The sequence below is a fragment of the Anolis sagrei genome, chromosome 6, assembly GCF_037176765.1.
Source record: "Anolis sagrei isolate rAnoSag1 chromosome 6, rAnoSag1.mat, whole genome shotgun sequence".
In the NCBI taxonomy this organism is placed as follows: domain Eukaryota; kingdom Metazoa; phylum Chordata; class Lepidosauria; order Squamata; family Dactyloidae; genus Anolis; species Anolis sagrei.
Window position 1 is genome coordinate 14,433,385 of NC_090026.1, and position 17,282 is coordinate 14,450,666.

Consider the following 17,282-nt stretch of genomic DNA (forward strand, 5'->3'; position numbering starts at 1 on the left):
AACAAGACGTAGTAAAAAGTTAAAACATAATTCCTGGCGCTCCAGTTGGTACAGGTTTCTCATCATAAAGCAGTGCAGCGGCAAGTGGACCAAGGGAGGAGGGACAGTGGTGCCCAATCTCCTTTAGGATAAGAATTGGGGGGGGGGGGGGGGTGGATTTTATCTGAATACTATATAAGTTCATGGCTTTAAACTTGTTTTAATTAGCTGTTAATCTGTTCAAATTCTGTTTGACTTTTTCATGTTTTAAAGGTTGTTTGGAATGTGTTTACATTTATTTTTACTTACACATTGCCCTGAGATATAATGGCTGCCGGGGGAAATATGAATGTTTAAGACACAAATCATCAGAAGGCTTTCTGAGGTGCCGGTTTGTGTATGAGAGCCTCAAATCACGACATTTAAAGGATGAATTGGCACAGGAAGGAAGTACGAATTGAGAGTTAGTTGCACATCTTAGAGGAGAGGTAGTGCTGGTTCTGATGTTTTTTTTCCCATTCGTGTGTTGCCTCCTACATCTTTGCAGGCCTTAAGGAGCTTATCCTGACCGGCTGCTCTTGGTGCTCTGTATCGGCGCTTAGCACGGCCAACTTCCCTTCCCTGCAGCTTCTAGATTTGCGTTGGATCGAGGATGTCAAGGATTCCCATCTCCGTGAGCTGCTGTTGCCTGCCACAGATGCTAAGCCAGGTAAAAAGCGGATGTAGCAAGAGATGGCAATGCTTTTCATAAAGCATTATTATTATTATTATTATTATTATTAATTATTATTGATAAACAAGATGAATAAACAGCAAACAAGATCACTATGCTGGCCTTTAGTATCCAATCACACATCAGACACTTCTCAAGTGTCTAGGACTGTGTGATGTATCGGTAAATAATACATGCATATCTGAGTAGAGTGGCCTTTTGCAGCTGACAGATGGTAATTTTGTCAGCACTGATTGTTTTTAAGTGTATGCCAAGGTCTTTAGGCACTGAACCCAGTGTGCCAATCACCACTGGGACCACCTTTACTGGCTTGTACCAGAGACTTTGCAGTTCTATCTTTAAATCCTCATATGTCAGCTTTTCCAGTTGCTTCTTGTCAATTCTGCTGTCGCCTGGGATTGCAACATCGATGATCCATACTTTGTCCTCCCCCCCCCCCCCCCCCCATGATCAGGAGTATTGTGCTCCAAAACTCTGCCAATCTGAATTCAGAAGTCCCAGAGTACTTTGATGTGTTCATTTTGTGTAACTTTTTCAGGCTTGTGATCCCACCAGTTTTTTGTCTCAGGCAGATGGTATTTGTGGCACCAGATACCACCATTAATAATAATAATAATAATAATAATAATAATAATAATATTTATTATTATTATTAATATTTTACTAACACAAAAACATAGTATGACAAACAAAATATATATGCTGGATTTTGTATCGCAAAATCACAAGTCGAACACTTCCCATGAGTTTAGGACTGTGTGATTATTTATTTATTATTATTATTATCATCATCATCATCATCTTTACAGTTTGGGGGGTGGGGGATTGACTTTCTTTCGTCCTCACACCAAAAATAATGTCATAACCTTTCTGCCTCATGTGAATGCTTCAGTTGCTGCAGTGCCTTTCTTGTCAGACTAGAGATCTGCTTCAGGATACACCCTTTAACTCTTTAACATGACAGTTTTGAAGAAATAACTATTACATATTTTTAAAGGCCCAGCTTAACATGGCTACTGCTCGCTTGCTGTGATAACAGACCCAGTTTGGCCATGCAGTTCCAAACCTCTTAGCACTCACCTTGCCATTTGACAGATTTGTCACACAGGCGTCAAAATGACCACTGTAAATAAACACGTTGAACAGCGGGTGATAATTCATGGCTAGTTTTTCTTGTTAATTATTACATTAAAACATCCAGACCCAAATATATGAAATAAAACAGTAAAAACTTCTTGTACATAAAATAAAACATCTGGCCTTATGCAGGTTTCACACACAACATGCAATAACAGTCAAGTTTAAAGAAAGCAACAGTTTATTGTCGAAGGCTTTCATGGCCGGAATCACTGGGTTGTAGTAGGTTTTTTTGGGCTATATGGCCATGTTCTAGAGGCATTCTCTCCTGACGTTTCGCCTGCATCTATGGCAAGCATCCTCAGAGGTAGTGAGGTCTGGTGGAACTAGGAAAAAGGGTGTATATATCTGTGGAATGACCAGGGTGGGACAAAGAACTCTTGTCTATTGGAGCTAGGTGTGAATGTTTCAACTGACCACCTTGATTAGCATTTGATGGCCTGACAGTTGTTTGGTGTGGCTTGTTGGTGCCTGGGGCAATCTTTTGTTGAGAGGTGATTAGATGTCCCTGATTGTTTCCTCTCTGCAACAGTTTTCTCTGAATTCTCGACATTCTTCCATATTTTCAGCTTTTTCAAGACCCCGTTCGCGTCTTGTGCATTCCTGCCCTCCCAACTGGCTCTCTTTCTATTTATTTATACCTGAACCTCTCTGCCTCTCCTACTGGCCCTATCTAATCCTTCAGCACAGAAGCCTGCAGGTTATATCCTTCCCCCCACATTCTATAGGGTGCAATTTCTGGCTTCCTCAGCTTCTTACTTCACACATGCCTTTTAGTGATGCTTACAATCTATCTCCCAAAGCACACTGCCTCTTGGCTCACTTACTCTGATCTTTTCTCCCTTCCGCCATGCCAGGCCAGACCGATAGTCGGGGCCGGCTTCAGAATGTCTCTGAGCTGCGGCTCTCTGGGCTGGACATCACGGACTCCTCGTTGCGCTTGGTGATCCGGCATACCCCTCAACTTGCCAAACTGGACCTGAGCCACTGCAACCATGTGGGCGACCAGTCTGTTAACCTGCTGACCGCTGCTAACTCTCCACTCCGAGAGACCCTTGTCGAGCTCAACCTCGCCGGTAAGTTCAGCCGCAGAGACCAGTAGAATCCCTCAAAGCTGTTCACAATTCCCATCTCTCCTTTTTGTCCTGGTGCGAATCCTTAGCTGACCCTTAAGAAAGTCCTGAAATGAATTTCCCTCATCCTTGCTAAACTATTTTATCTAGGTGTGGCTGTCTGCCTTCAATTTGCATGTTAACATAGCAGTCCCATATATTTCATAGGACATCCTTAGACAAGGAATACTTAGAGGTGGCTTGCCATGGTCTGCCTCTGAAATGTCACTTACAGCCCCTAGTGATCTTTCCAAATACTAACCAAGCTTGATCCTGCTTAACATCTGATGTAATCCAGGTGTCTTCAGGGTATGATAATATATAATACTAATATTGTGCTATGCTAATAATATAATATATTGTATGTTCATATAATATTGATCATAATATTATATTGTAATACAGTACTAATAATAATGCAATTTAATAATTATATATTATATATTGCATGTAATATTACTAATAATATTGCATTATAGTGGTATAGTACAATATAGTAATATATAATACTAATATTGTGCTATGCTAATAATATAATATATTGTATGTACCTATAATATTAATCACTAGCCATCCCCTGCCACGCATTCTGTGGCCCAGTCTGTGTATTTGTGTTTTGTGTGTGTATATATGTATGTGTGTGTTATTTGTGTATATGTGTGTTTGTGTATTTATGTGGTTTTGCACAGGTGTTGTTATAGGGGGGGGGGGGGTTGGGGTTTTTTTTAAGTCTCTTCTGCTATGTTTTTCAGTGTTTTTATGAGTGATCGTCACTCATTGGCCTGATAGGTATATTGTGTCCAAATTTGGTGTCAATTCATCCAGTGGTTTTTGAGTTATTTTAATCCCACAAACAACCATTACATTTTATTTATATAGATAACATTATAATGTAATACAATACAATACTAATAGTAATACATTATAATAATGTAATAATTATATATTATATATTACATGTAATATTACTAACAATATTGCATTACAATATTGTTACAATATAATATATAATCCTTGACATTGACTGGAATGGTGATTCGACTGACAAGACTGTTTTATTGTTTTAATGCTTGTTGATGTATTGTTTTAATTGTAATTTATGTTTAATTGTGGTTTTACTATTGTTTGTATTGGCATTGTATCAGTGCCCATTGTAAGAATTGAATCTTGCCATTATTTATGTGTAAACTGCTTTGAGTCCCCCCCGGGATGAGAAAGGCGGTATATAAATACTGTAAATAATAATAATAATAATAATAATAATAATCTGCTATGCTAATAATATAATATATTGTATATACATATAACTTGTAAGCCGCTCTGAATCCCCTTCAGGGTGAGAGAGGGCGGGGTATAAAAATAATAAATATATATATATGTGTGTTTTTTGCTCATTGGGTTTTGGAGTGTAACTCATTATATTTCTTTAAAAGGTGCAAAGGAAACAAATAGCACAGCACTAAAGAGTATGATATGTCACTTTCCAGATCAGGATCATCCTATATTAGCAAAACATGAGTTGCTTTCTAGACTTGTAGATGGTTGACCTGTCTACCCCTTTCTTGCCTCGCAGGATGTAACCGGCTGACGGATCAGTGTCTGCCCCTTTTTCGCCGCTGCCCACGCCTTTCCCGCATCGACCTCCGCTCTTGCCACCACGTCACCCCTGAGGCCTGTGCCCGCTTTGCTGAGGACTCGGTCACCAACAGGGCTTCAGTCCCCGCTGCCCCTGCCTTGGCACCTCCTTTCCGTTGCCCCGAGGAGAAATTGCTGCTGAAGGACAGCTAATACCCGCCTTGGGGTGGAGGCGCGGGGAGACTCTGCCTCACCAATCAAACAACCGGACACGGACTCTGAGAGAACCTTTTTACTTAAAGCCATGCACTGAACCGGAGTGGCGTCTCCACCCCCAGCCCCCCTTGAGCGTGCGGCACAGGGGGAAGGAGATGTGCTCCCCTGACCCGCCGAGCCGCCGCTGCTGCAGGGCCGGTCGCCTTTTGCTCCATCGCTTTGTTGCAGGACAGAGCCACGGAGTAAGTGGGGTCCAGGTAGCCTTGTTGCTTTACAATGCTGGGAAAGGTGTCTTCCTCCCACCATGCGCTGCGCCGTCTTATTCTCTCCCCGTCCCTGAAAACATCAGTCTGGGCTGCAGTGGGTACCACGACTCTCTTGGGATGGCTGCGGCGAGGTGGGCAGGAGCTTGAAATGCTGGCTCAGGAGGAAGGCAGCTTATTGTATGGTGTTGGATTATTATTTTTCTCATCCCTTCCCTGATGCAAATGTGCACTCCAACTTCATCCATTCCCCACCACCGCACATGCTGCCTTTATGATTTTGAAAGTGTGCGTGAGTCTGCCTGTCTGTATGCCTGTCTCTCTTTCCTTTCCCCCCACGTTTTCCCCAATGTTTGTTTTCAGTGAGGCTTTTTAAAAGGTGGCGGTGGGGGCCCAGGCAGCTGATACTTTGATTCCTCACCCCGCCTCACTACACGCCCACTGAAATGCCGTCCACACCGCTGCACATGTCCCTCTCCCACTGCAGTATGTACACCTTGGGTTGCCATGTACATATGGGTTCAATTCCCTGGATGCCCCAAAGGCTTGTTCCCTGGATACACTCCCCTTTTCCTCACATCTTTCTACTCCTGTATCCCACCCAACCTCTTGGCTGATCTGAATGTTCAGGTATCTTGACACATGTGCCTGACCCGTGCACAAATTGTGCTCGATCACCAAAACTGGTAACACGCACACACTGCAATCCATATGTACACTGTCTCTGCTGCTATATTGTTTACACAAAAAAAACATGGTGTGCACGTGGACACGCGTGCAAAGGCACATGCATGAGTGGGCCTATCCAACGGGTCCTCGGCCCTTCACACTCAACTTTTCACCTCCCATTTGTATTTCTTCTCCACCTTGCTTCCTTCCATGCTACATGCATTCAAAACACTTCTTTGTATACTCAGTGCCACGGAAGTATGTTCCAGAAACACATCTGTCTTTTGTCTCCATATGGAGACTTTATGTCAGGCCTAGCTATGGACACTCACAGGATTTTTGTCCCTTTTAGTAATAACCCTCACCTTTCTCAGAGTGAGCAGGACCTATCTTTGAACATCATCCTGATATTGCTTCCACACTCATACACATAAGAAGGGATTGCTGTTTTGTAAAAACTTGCTCCTTGTATGAGTAAGCTTGCACATTGGATAGAATGTGACACTAAACCGCTCTGTATTAATTTAGAACATGCAGGTAATGTTTTCTCAAGAAAGACCAATTGGGGGGAAAAATAGGAAAGCTTTTTCCTGTGAATCTCCTCTGTTTTGCAGTTTGAAATGGTGCGATCCGTTTTCTCATTCTACTGTATGTTTTAGACCACTCCTAGGGATGCTTCTTAGGTATCCTCCAATCAGGCATGGGCAAATTTTGGCCCTCCAGGTGTTTTGGACTTCAACTCCCACAATTCGTGGCCTCAGGCCCCTTCCTTTTCCCCCTCAGCTGCTTAAGCGGCTGAGGGGGAAAAGGAAGGGGCCTGAGGCCAGGAATTGTGGGAGTTGAAGTCCAAAACTCATGGAAGGCCAAAGTTTGCCAATGCCTGCTCTATAGAGCAGCTAAATCTGGAAACAATTCCTATGTTTTTGAAAGCCAGGTGGTGGGGACACACACACCATACTGTCAAGTAATGTGAGTTGACCCCCTTTCTGCTTTGCTTTTGACACTCTGACCATCAATGATATACATCAGCGCATATGCGCCACATGCCCATTTTCTGCCTTCTCTCCTCCATTTCCATTGATTCCCTCATTATCATATATAGGCACTTCTACCTACAAGTCTTCTCCCGTAGCATTGCTGTTCCCACAAACACACTCACATTACCTTCCCGGAACATTTGTTCTTTCTCTTCCCACTTGCAACGCCTCTATTTCCTCCCTCTCTGACCCCAAGGTTGCGTGTTTGTGCCGGCGCTCTTTACCAAATTCCACTTCTCCTTCCCCACGAAGCAAACAGGGCTTGGTGTGAGGATGAGTTTAGCCTGTTGTCTTGCAATCTTTTCATTTTTGCTTAGTTCAGTTATGTTTTTACTGACCTCATCTTGGGAGGTAAATGGCAGCTGTCTTGTTCTGGCCCTGTGTCTCCAACTCTCATATCCCTCCCCCTCCATTCTCTTTTTGCTTATTTGTTTGGGTCCATAAGCTTTAAAAAAAAACCACTGTTTTGGAAACTGGTGGAGGGGAAGGTGTAGAAGATAATGGGACTATGGGGCAGGGCCAGGCCTGGTCCTTAATTCTGCCTGCCCTTTGCCCTCAGTTTCAAACTTGAACCTCCCTCCCTTTTTATTTTTGTGTGTGTGCGCGCGCATGTGTGTGTCTGTATGTGTGTGTGTGTGTTTTACTTTAATGGAGGTGGAAAGAGAAATACTGTAGAAAAAGGGTGCAAAAAGAATGTCCCTGATTGAAGCTGTTATCGGTCCTTTTGCTCCTGTTTGTAAGTGGAATTGCAAGGTTGATACAGCTTTTTCCCCCTTTCCCCCCCTATTTCCTGTCTTACGTGTTTCCTCCTCATCTCTATATTGCTTTCTTATTGACTTGCTAGGCAGAACAGAGATTGAAGTTCAGTGGGTTTCCAAAGGGAGCAGTGAATGGTGTGGCAAGTAATAGAAGGTTATCTGGATTCACAGATTGACTGTCCCCTAGAATATTTTTTCCACTCCAGTCTTATTAAAAAGATTTCCCAGAGTCTTGGCTCTGAAAAATCCCCTTTTCCGGCCCTTTTCCCTTCTTCCTCGCCTCTTTTCTCTCTTCTGCCTCCCACTGTCTCTAACCTGGACTGTCAGGGGGCACCAGAAGCATCCATTCTGCATGTTGGGATTTGGGAAGAGGGCGAGATGGCGTGAGACTGGCTTTCAAACTGGTAACCATAACTTTTATAAAATATATATATATATACTTGAACGTTCATTTATTACTAAAGCATTACTTGAAAAAAACGCAGCGATTGGTCGTGGAATCAGAGGCGAGGTTTTCGGTGGTTGTTCTTTTTTTATTTTTAAGCTTCTGTTGGGTGCTCTTTTTTATTGTTTCGAGAAAATTGGTTCGGTTTAATTGTGTTTTTTTATTATTATTTTAATTTTTATTTGTCTGATGAAATAACAAAAAAAAATCCTTCTCTCTCTCACTCCATTAGCCAAAGAGGCCCAAGGTATCTTTCCTTTCTCCCCAACCGCCCCACTTCTGGACTTTCTCCCCACTTTCCTTTCTCCCCACTTCTGGACTTTCTCCTTCCTTAGTCACCCCGTTAGAAGCTCCTAAGAAGAAAGTATTAAGCATTTGAGAAGTGGGGAAAGTGGTGGAGACTTTGGGGTAAAGATATGATAGAGATGGGGGTGGGGGGTTCTGTCATCATGCGGAGGGAGGGGAGAAATCCAACAGGCCTTTCCGTATCCTTAAAATGTTAACTTCCCTTCGGGCACAGCGTGAATATGTACTGTATTGCCTTCCTTCCCTTTGGTGTCTTGTCCCCTGCTCTCCAGATCTACACACTCCATGGTGCAAACCACAAACGTGGGTTGAATCTCACTTGAGCAAACCACTCTTTCCAGCTAAAAATGGCTCTAAGCCAGGTGCGGGCAAACTTGGGCCCCCCAAGTGTTTTGGACTTCAACTCCCACAATTCCTAACAGCCGGTAGGCTGTTAGGAATTGTGGGAGTTGAAGTCCAAAACACCTGGAGAGGCCCAAGTTTGCCCATGCTTGCTCTAAGCCATCAAATTCTCCCCCGTCTCAGTTTCACTGCATTTGGGATGGAGGGGAGCAGAGAACGAAAGAGTAATATTTCTATAGGAGGGGGATTGCATTCCCTGTGCCATGGTGACCCATCCTTGCCTTTCCTTCTTCCAAGGATGGCGATTCAATAGGGTGCTGTTTCATACATATCCTTTAGAGTTCTTTTTTTGTTTAATCTTCCTTTCGAATGACTGTTTTAACTAAAAAAGAGAAAAGAAAAATACCTCAGGTTTAAAAAGAAACGGTGAAGAACAAAAATATCATCCAAGGGTCTCTCTTAACTGTATAGACTGCTGCTTTGAGGAGGGAAGGGAGGCAGACGGACCAATTTGGGGGTGCTATCCATGGCCAGAGATACGGTTTGGACCCCAAGGGGTGCAGGCAATGAAATCCTCCCCTTTCTCTGCTTCCCTCCCCTACACAGGTTTTCCCACTTTTACAATCACTGGAAAGGCATCCCCTCATTGACATGTTGGTAACCGTGTCCCTCGGACACAAAAGGGACTGGTCCTGGAATGGTACAAGGACACCGAGAAATGTCTCCTCCTGAAATTCTCTTCTTGCCCCTTCCATCCTCTCTGAGATGTTAGCCTTCAACAAAATGCTCCAAGGTCCCCCCTCTCCTCTATCTGGTATGCCATGACATGTCTCTTAGACACACTACACCAAATACAAGGCTTGAACACACTATAACACAGGTATCAAGTGGGGCTTTCCCTCAACTGAGCGAATTGGTGCTATATTCCCCTCTCTCTTCTTCCACTTTCTAGCAAAATACTCCCAAGCTTTCTCCTCCTCCTCTCCATTTGGTCTGCCATGGCATGTCTCTTACAGCAGACACAGGGCCTAAACTCTCTATGACACAGGCAGTAATACTGATTTCCCCCATCCCATTTTAGTAAAGCAGAAGTTTATTCTTCCCTCTCTTTTCTCCTCCATGCAAAATGCTCCAAGGTTCCCTCTATTCCATCTGATCATCCATGACATGTCTCTTAGACACACTACACCAAACACAAAGCCTAAACACACTATAACACAGGCAATAATACTTACTCCCACCCCCTCCTTTTTAGTAGTACTATATTCTTCCCTTTTTTTCCCACTGTACGCAAAATGCTCCAAGGTTCCCTCTCTTCCATCCAATCAGTCATGACAGGTCTCTTAGACACACTACACCAAACATAGGGCCTAAACACACTATAACACTGAATCCCCCCCCCCCCTCCATTTTGGTAAACCAGTACTATCTTCTTCCCTCTCTTTTCCCCTCCATGCAAAATGCTCCAAGGTTCCCTCTCTTCCATCTGATCAGCCATGACATGTCTCTTAGACACACTACACCAAACGCAGAGCCTAAACACACTATAACACAGGCAATAATACTTACTCCTACCCCCTCCATTTTAGTAATACCATATTCTTCTCTTTCTTTCCCCCTGTATGCAAAATGCTCCAAGGTTCCCTCTCTTCCATCCAATCTGCCTTGACATGTCTCTTAGACACACTACACTAAACACAAGGGATAAACACACTATAATGCAGGTATCAAATGGAGACTTTTCCCCAGTTTAGCAGACCACTGCTATATTATCTTTTCCCTACTCCCTCTCAACAACAAATTGATCCAGGTCCCCCCTCCCCTCTATCTGGTCTGCCATGGCATGTCTCTTAGAGGTGCTACACCAAACGCAGGGCCTAAACACACTATAACACAGGCAGTAATACTGAACCACACCCCCTTTTAGTAGACCAATCCCCATTTTAGAAGACCAATACTGTATTCTTCCCCTCCACGCAAAATGCTCCAAGGTTCCCTTTCTCTTCCATCCAGTCAGCCATGACATGTCTCTTAGACACACTACTATAAACACAAGGCATAAACACACTATAATACAGGTATTAAATGGGACTTTTCCCCAGTTTAGCAGACCAGTGTTATATTCTCCTTTCCCTGCTTCCTCTCAACAACAAACTGCTCCAAGGCGTGTCCTCCTCCTCTATCTGGTCTGCCGTAACATGTCTCTTAGACACGCTACACTAAACACAAGGCATAAACACACTATAATACAGGTATCAAATGGGATTTTTCCCTTTTAGTAGACCAGTGCTATATTTTTTCCCTCCTCCCTCTCAACAACAAACTGCTCCAAGACCCCCTCCCCTTAATCTGATCTGCCATGGCATGTCTCTTAGACATGCTACATCAAACACAGGGCCTAAACAACACACTGTAACACAGGTATCAAATGGGCTTTCCCCCAATTTAGCCGACCAGTGCTATATTCTCTCTTCTCCCAATGTTTGCCCCCCAATTCTTCATCCCTCACAGGACTTAAATCACACAGGTGCCCACTTCTCCTTACCCATCCGTTGGGTAAGAGAAAGGGAAAGAAAACAAAAATAAAAAGGGGAGGGGGGAAATCTGGTTTGGAGCAATGTGTCTTTGGCAGTATTCAATCTAAACACCTCCATCTCGGCCTTTTTGGGACTGTTGGGGCTTTGGGGGGACAGGATTCGGGGAGGGCCGCAAGAACAGGTTCCGATCTGAATTTCAGGGGTTCTATTATTGTACAATAACTGTTTGCTATATAAACAAAACAAAATCTTTGAAAAAATGAAATATGTGTTTTGGTCTTAAAAGCCTGTTTTTGTTTTTTGTTTTGTTTTGTTCTTCCCCTCCCCCACCTGACCCTTTTGGGGTTTTTATTTTCATTTTTGTTTAAAGAAAAATGTTGCGAATAAAAAAAGTTGGGTTTTTTTAATTATTATTATTTTAAAATATTTTTTCCAATGGGTTCTGTTTTATGGTTTCTGGAAATGTGTTTTATAAACTCTCCTTTTTTTGGTTTTTTTCAGAAGTTTTATTTTGTTTTTGTTTTGTTTTTTGTTTGCGCCGCCAGCATTCTAGACAAGTGAGGTTCATGGAGGGGGAAGGCAGATACACTCCACAGGGAAGAGATGGGAATCACAAAGCAATGTCAGACAAGTCCTAGTTATTCTCACCATTCATTATGATGCCTCGAGTGGCTGGGAGTTGCAGTCCAGCAGCATCTGGAGGGCTACTACTTCCCACCTCAAGATCACTCTTGAGGTGGGAATTTCAGTTCAAGACCAGTCTTGAGGTGGGAAGTTCACTCTCGAGGTGGGAATTTCAGCTCAAGACCACTCTTGAGGTGGGAAGTTCACTCTTGAGGTGGGAATTTCAGGTCAAGACCAGTCTTGAGTTGGGAAGTTCACTCTTGAGATGGGAATTTCAGCTCAAGACCACTCTTCAGGTGGGAAGTTCACTCTTGAGGTGGGAATTTCAGGTCAAGACCAGTCTTGAGTTGGGAAGTTCACTCTTGAGATGGGAATTTCAGCTCAAGACCACTCTTGAGGTGGGAAGTTCACTCTTGATGTGAGAATTTCAACTCAAGACCACTCTTCAGGTGGGAAGTTCACTCTTGAGGTGGGAATTTCAGGTCAAGACCAGTCTTGAGTTGGGAAGTTCACTCTTGAGATGGGAATTTCAGCTCAAGACCACTCTTGAGGTGGGAAGTTCACTCTTGATGTGAGAATTTCAACTCAAGACCACTCTTCAGGTGGGAAGTTCACTCTTGAGGTGGGAATTTCAGGTCAAGACCAGTCTTGAGTTGGGAAGTTCACTCTTGATGTGAGAATTTCAACTCAAGACCACTCTTCAGGTGGGAAGTTCACTCTTGAAGTGGGAATTTCAGCTCAAGACCACTCTTCAGGTGGGAAATTCTCTCTTGAGATGAGAATTTCAGCTCGAGACCACTCTTCAGGTGGGAAGTTCACTCTGGAGGTGGGAATTTCAGCTAAAGACCCTCTTGAGGTGGGAAGTTCACTCTTGAGGTGGGAATTTCAGCTCACGACCACTCTTGAGTTGAGAAGTTCACTCTTGAGGTGGGAAGTTCAGCTCAAAATCACTCTTCGGCTCAAGTTCACTCTTGAGGTGGGAAGTTCACTCTTGAGGTGGGAAGTTTATCTCAAGTTCACTCTTGAGGTAGGAAGTTCGGCTCAAAATCACTCTTCGGCTCAAGTTCACTCTTGAGGTGTAAAGTTCAGCTCAAGATCACTCTTAATATTCTAAAGATCTTAAAGCAGGCATAGGCAAACTTCAGCTCACCGTGTGCTTAAGCGGCTGAGGGGGAAAAGGAAAGGACCTGAGGCCAGGTATTGTGGGAGTTGAAATCCAAAGCACATGGAGGATCAAAATTTGCCCATGCCTGCTTTATAGGCACCAGATCCCATCTTCTTTTGGAAGCTAAGCAAACTCACTCCTGATTAGTACTTGGATGGAAGACTGCTAAGGAATACAGGGTGTTATAGAAGAAGGAACTGGCAAAAAGCACCTCTTGACTATTTCTTACGTAGGTAAACCCTCTCCCAAGTACTAACTAATATTGACCCTACTTAGTTTCTAAGATCATACAGTATCTGGTGCCCTAGAATCATAGAATCCTTGAGTTGGAAGAGGCCTCATGGGCCATCCAGTCCAAGCGCCTGCCAAGAAGCAAGAAAATCTCATTCAAAGCACCCCCAACAGATGGCCATCCAGCCTTGGTTTAAAAGTCTCCAAAGAAAGAGCCTCCACCAACCACACTTCGGGCAGAGAGTTCCACTGATTAACAGCTCTCACAGTTGGAAGTTCTTCCTAATGTCCAAATGGAATCTCCTTTCCTGTAGTTTGAAGCATTGTTCCACGTCCTAATCTCCAGGGCAGCAGTAAACAAGCTGCTTCAAAAAACAAGCCCTTGTGATATGTAGGCCTTCCAACAAGCCAAGGAAATGGCATGACAACCAGACTGGCTTGAATCAGATCTCCTTTCAAAACAAGACTCAAAAACAATTTTTTCCTTTTGTCACATTTCTTAAAATCTGTCTGCTTTAGCCTTTTCAATCCTTTCTTCCTTTGGTTTTAGACTGGCCTTTGTTTTTCCTTAATCTAGTTTTTCTTCAATTTTCCATCAAGTATATTTTTAGGAAGTTAATTCTTACCACGAACTCTATGCAACTTGAGTCTGATTCAGAGATTTACAGTATTTACGACTTAGTGCCATTTCTTCAGAGACCTTAAGGTGGTGTAGCGAGCTGTCCCTCTCACTACTTTTGTCTTCACATCAACAACTTAGTTCAGGCAGAGAGTGTAGCTGACTCAAGGTCATCTAGTGAGATTTATGGCTCAGTTTGGGGCTTTGTTCCAAGATTTCCCTTGTTCCAGTTAAGTATTCCAGTCGCTATATTTTGCCCTGCTCTCCTGGGAAATGCTTCATTTGTTAACTCATTGTGTTCATAAATATAACTGCAGTCTACACATATGATAGAATAAGGGAGGGATGGAATGGCAATAGAATGGATTTCACCATTCGTCTTATAGACAAGATTTTTTTTTAAAACTAGGCAAGTGGGGTTTATATATCCCCCACCCTGGACATTCCACAGATATATAAACCCCACTTCCCTAGTTTCCAACAGACCTCACAACTTCTGAGTATGTCTGCCATAGATGAAGGCAAAACGTCAGGAGAGAATGCTTCTAGAACATGGCCATACAGCTGGTAAATCACCAGCAATGATAAGATCTACCAACCGAAAGGTTGCCAGTCTGAATCGTGTGTTGGTGTGAGCTCCTGACTGTCAGCCCAGCTCACTGTTTACCTAAACAGTTCGAAAACGGCTTGCGCTGTAAGTCGAGAAATTAGGCACCGCTAAAGAAGCAGGGGAGGTATTTTATGACGCCATAAAGAAAAAGATCAGAAAATGCCCCACAACCAAAAGGAAGGAGGACGTGTTGATAGCTCTTCATCAGAGAGGCTAGGGCAACAGTACCCCTTGTGGCTGGATTCGAGCACAATCTCCAAGGTGCCAAAAAAGCTGGATGTGGACACAACATACCTCCTTTTTGTTCGGTCTGTCTCTATCCTGTCTGTCCAAAACGGCATTGAATGTTTGCCGTGTATGTGTACTGTCATTCGCCCTGAGCCCCCTTGGGGAGATAGGGTGGAATATAAATAAAGTGTTATTGCAAAAGACCCATTTGCAAGACCCAATGTTATTTTGCCTTCAGGTCATTTCAGGCTTATGGTGAACCTATCACGGATTTTTCTTGGCAGAATCTGTTCAGAGGGTTTGCCACTGCCATCCACTGAGGCTGAGAGTGTGTGACTGACACAAAGGTTCAGTGGTTGAGAAGGCATTCAAACCCTAGTCTCGCAGTGTTCATGGGTACAACTTGAGTACATCTGAACCTGGCTGACACAACAGAAAATTACCTTCAGTTTACATACAGGAAAGTTCAAGCAAATTCACTTCTTCCTACATTCATATCCTAGATCAGTGGTTCTCAACCTGTGGGTCCCCAGGTGTTTTGGTCTACCACGCCCAGAAATCCCAGCCAGTTTACCAGCTGTTAGGATTTCTGGGAGTTGAAGGCCAAAAACATCTGGGGACCCACAGGTTGAGAACCACTGTCCTAAATAATTAATACAGTTTGGCCCTATTTTAACTACCATGGCTCAATGGCATGGAATCCTGGGATCTGTAGTTTGGTGAGGCACCCACAGAGAAGGCTACAGATCTTGTAAACTACAACTCCCATGATTCCATAGCATTGAGTCATGGCAGTTAAAGGATCAAAATGCAATCACTTTGATCCTTTATTATTTAAACTTTATTATTTAAACTGTTATGTTTATTCATATCATGATCTGATCACCATACTCAATATCTCCTCAAACTAAGGCCCAGGGGCCAGATACGGCCCTCCAAGGTCATTTACCCAGCCCTTGCTCAGGTTCAACCTAAGTCTGAAATTACTTGAAAACACACAATAACAATCCTATCTCATCACCCACAAGCGGCTCCACACTTCCCATTGAAATACTAATAAGTTTATATTTATTAAAATTGTTCTTCATTTTAATAAATATAATTATTGTATTGCTTTTAAATGTTTTTGCACTACAAATAAGAATTAATTCATTTTTTTTCAATTTATAATCCGGCCCTTCCAGGCATGTAGCCGGGGGGGGGGGGGGCTTGAGGGGCTTCAGCTCCCCCCCCCCCCCGAAATTCTCATGGTGGTTCGCGAAAGGGCCTTACTGGTGCATTATTTAAACTGTTATGTTTATTCATATCATGATCTGATCACCATACTCAATATATCCCATATGCATGGGGGTATTGGGGTAATGATACAAAAGGTTTACTAGGCTAGACCCTCTTTCACTCAGACTCAGCCCCCCCCCGCCCCCCCCTGAAAAAAATCCCCCCCCCCCCCCGAAACGAAATCCTGGCTACGGGCCTGGGCCCTCCAATGGTTTGAGGGACTGTGACCTGGCCCTCTGTTTAAAAAGTTTGAGGACTCCTGCTTTATAGTGTAGATCAGGCATGGGCGAACTTCGGCCCTCCAGGTGTTTTGGACTCTAACTCCCACAATTCCTAATTGACCTGAAAGGAAAGGGACCTGAGGCTGTTAGGAATGGTGGGAGTTGAAGTCCAAAACACCTGGAGGGTCCATGTTGGCCCATGCCTGTTATATAGCCACACTTCCGCTTTTGGCCACATTCTGCGGGGATTCTGGGCGTTGCAATCCTCCTTGCCCATCCCTCCCCTCCCCTCAGAAAACCAAGTTCTGCTTTTTCTCCCCATCCCTTCCGGTGCTTTTGCTTTAAACGCCGGCTGCCAAGGCAAACAAGAGGCACGTTGACTTCCCCGCCCTCTCTGTCGCTCGATCCGGCCCGCCTCCCTCCCTCCCTCCCTCCCTGCCTGCCTTTCTTCCTTCCTTGCCTCAGCTCAGCCGCCTTCGTGGAGACCAGCTTTTGCAAGAGATCCGGGTTTCTCTTCCTCCCTCCCTTCCTTCCTTCCTTCCCTCTCCCCCGATTCCCCACTTGCGCATCTCCTTCGCGCCTTTCTCCGACCGGCACCGGTCGCGACATACTTCCCCTTTTCTCCCTCCCTTCTTCCTTCCCAGCTTCCTCTTTTGGAGAGGGGACCCACTTGGACGCACAGGTGAGCTCTTGGGGAAACCCTTCCCCCTTGTCCTCTAAAACACCCCTTAAACTCACCCCAAACTTTCCTCTTTTCTTCCTTTGCTCTTTACCCGCTTTGTTTGGGTGCTTTTTTGGAGAGGGGACTCACTTTTACGCACAGGCCAACATTGAAAAGACACCTACCTTTACCTCGGTAAGAAAGGACACCTGTCTTTACCTTTACCTCCCCTTAGCTAGCATTATTTCTCCTTAAACTCACCCCCACCCCAAAAAAACCTTCCCCTTTTCTTCCTTTGCTTTTACCCGCTTTGTTTGGTCCCTTTTTGGAGAGAAGGTCCACTTTTACGCACAGGGAAACATTGGTGACAAACTTCCCTTTAACTCGGGGCACTTCACCCTTTTCTTTCGACCCCCCCCCCTATTTTTTAGCCAGCAATACTTCCCCCTCCAACGTCCCCCACTCTAATCTTTCCCCCTTCTTTCATTTTCCCACCCCTCCAACTCCTATATTTGGAGAGGAGATCTACTTTTACG

The 17,282-nt window shown here is 44.0% G+C and overlaps 1 protein-coding gene across 7 annotated transcripts in view; it reads left to right on the forward strand.

Moving 5' to 3' along the window:
- The window catches only part of FBXL19 (F-box and leucine rich repeat protein 19), a 39,685-nt gene extending 28,073 nt beyond the window's left edge, over positions 1 to 11,612 (forward strand). For 6 of the 7 annotated variants that reach the window (XM_060780157.2, XM_060780164.2, XM_060780160.2 and 3 more), the window contains 3 exons: positions 527 to 688; positions 2,707 to 2,925; positions 4,535 to 11,612. In XM_060780157.2, coding sequence (XP_060636140.2) covers positions 527 to 688; positions 2,707 to 2,925; positions 4,535 to 4,749 — 596 coding nt within the window. In that variant the 3' untranslated portion in view covers positions 4,750 to 11,612. The remainder of the gene's footprint in view (positions 1 to 526; positions 689 to 2,706; positions 2,926 to 4,534) is intronic. The other variant, XR_010910119.1, reaches the window with a different exon arrangement.
- The last annotated feature ends 5,670 nt before the right edge of the window (positions 11,613 to 17,282 follow it).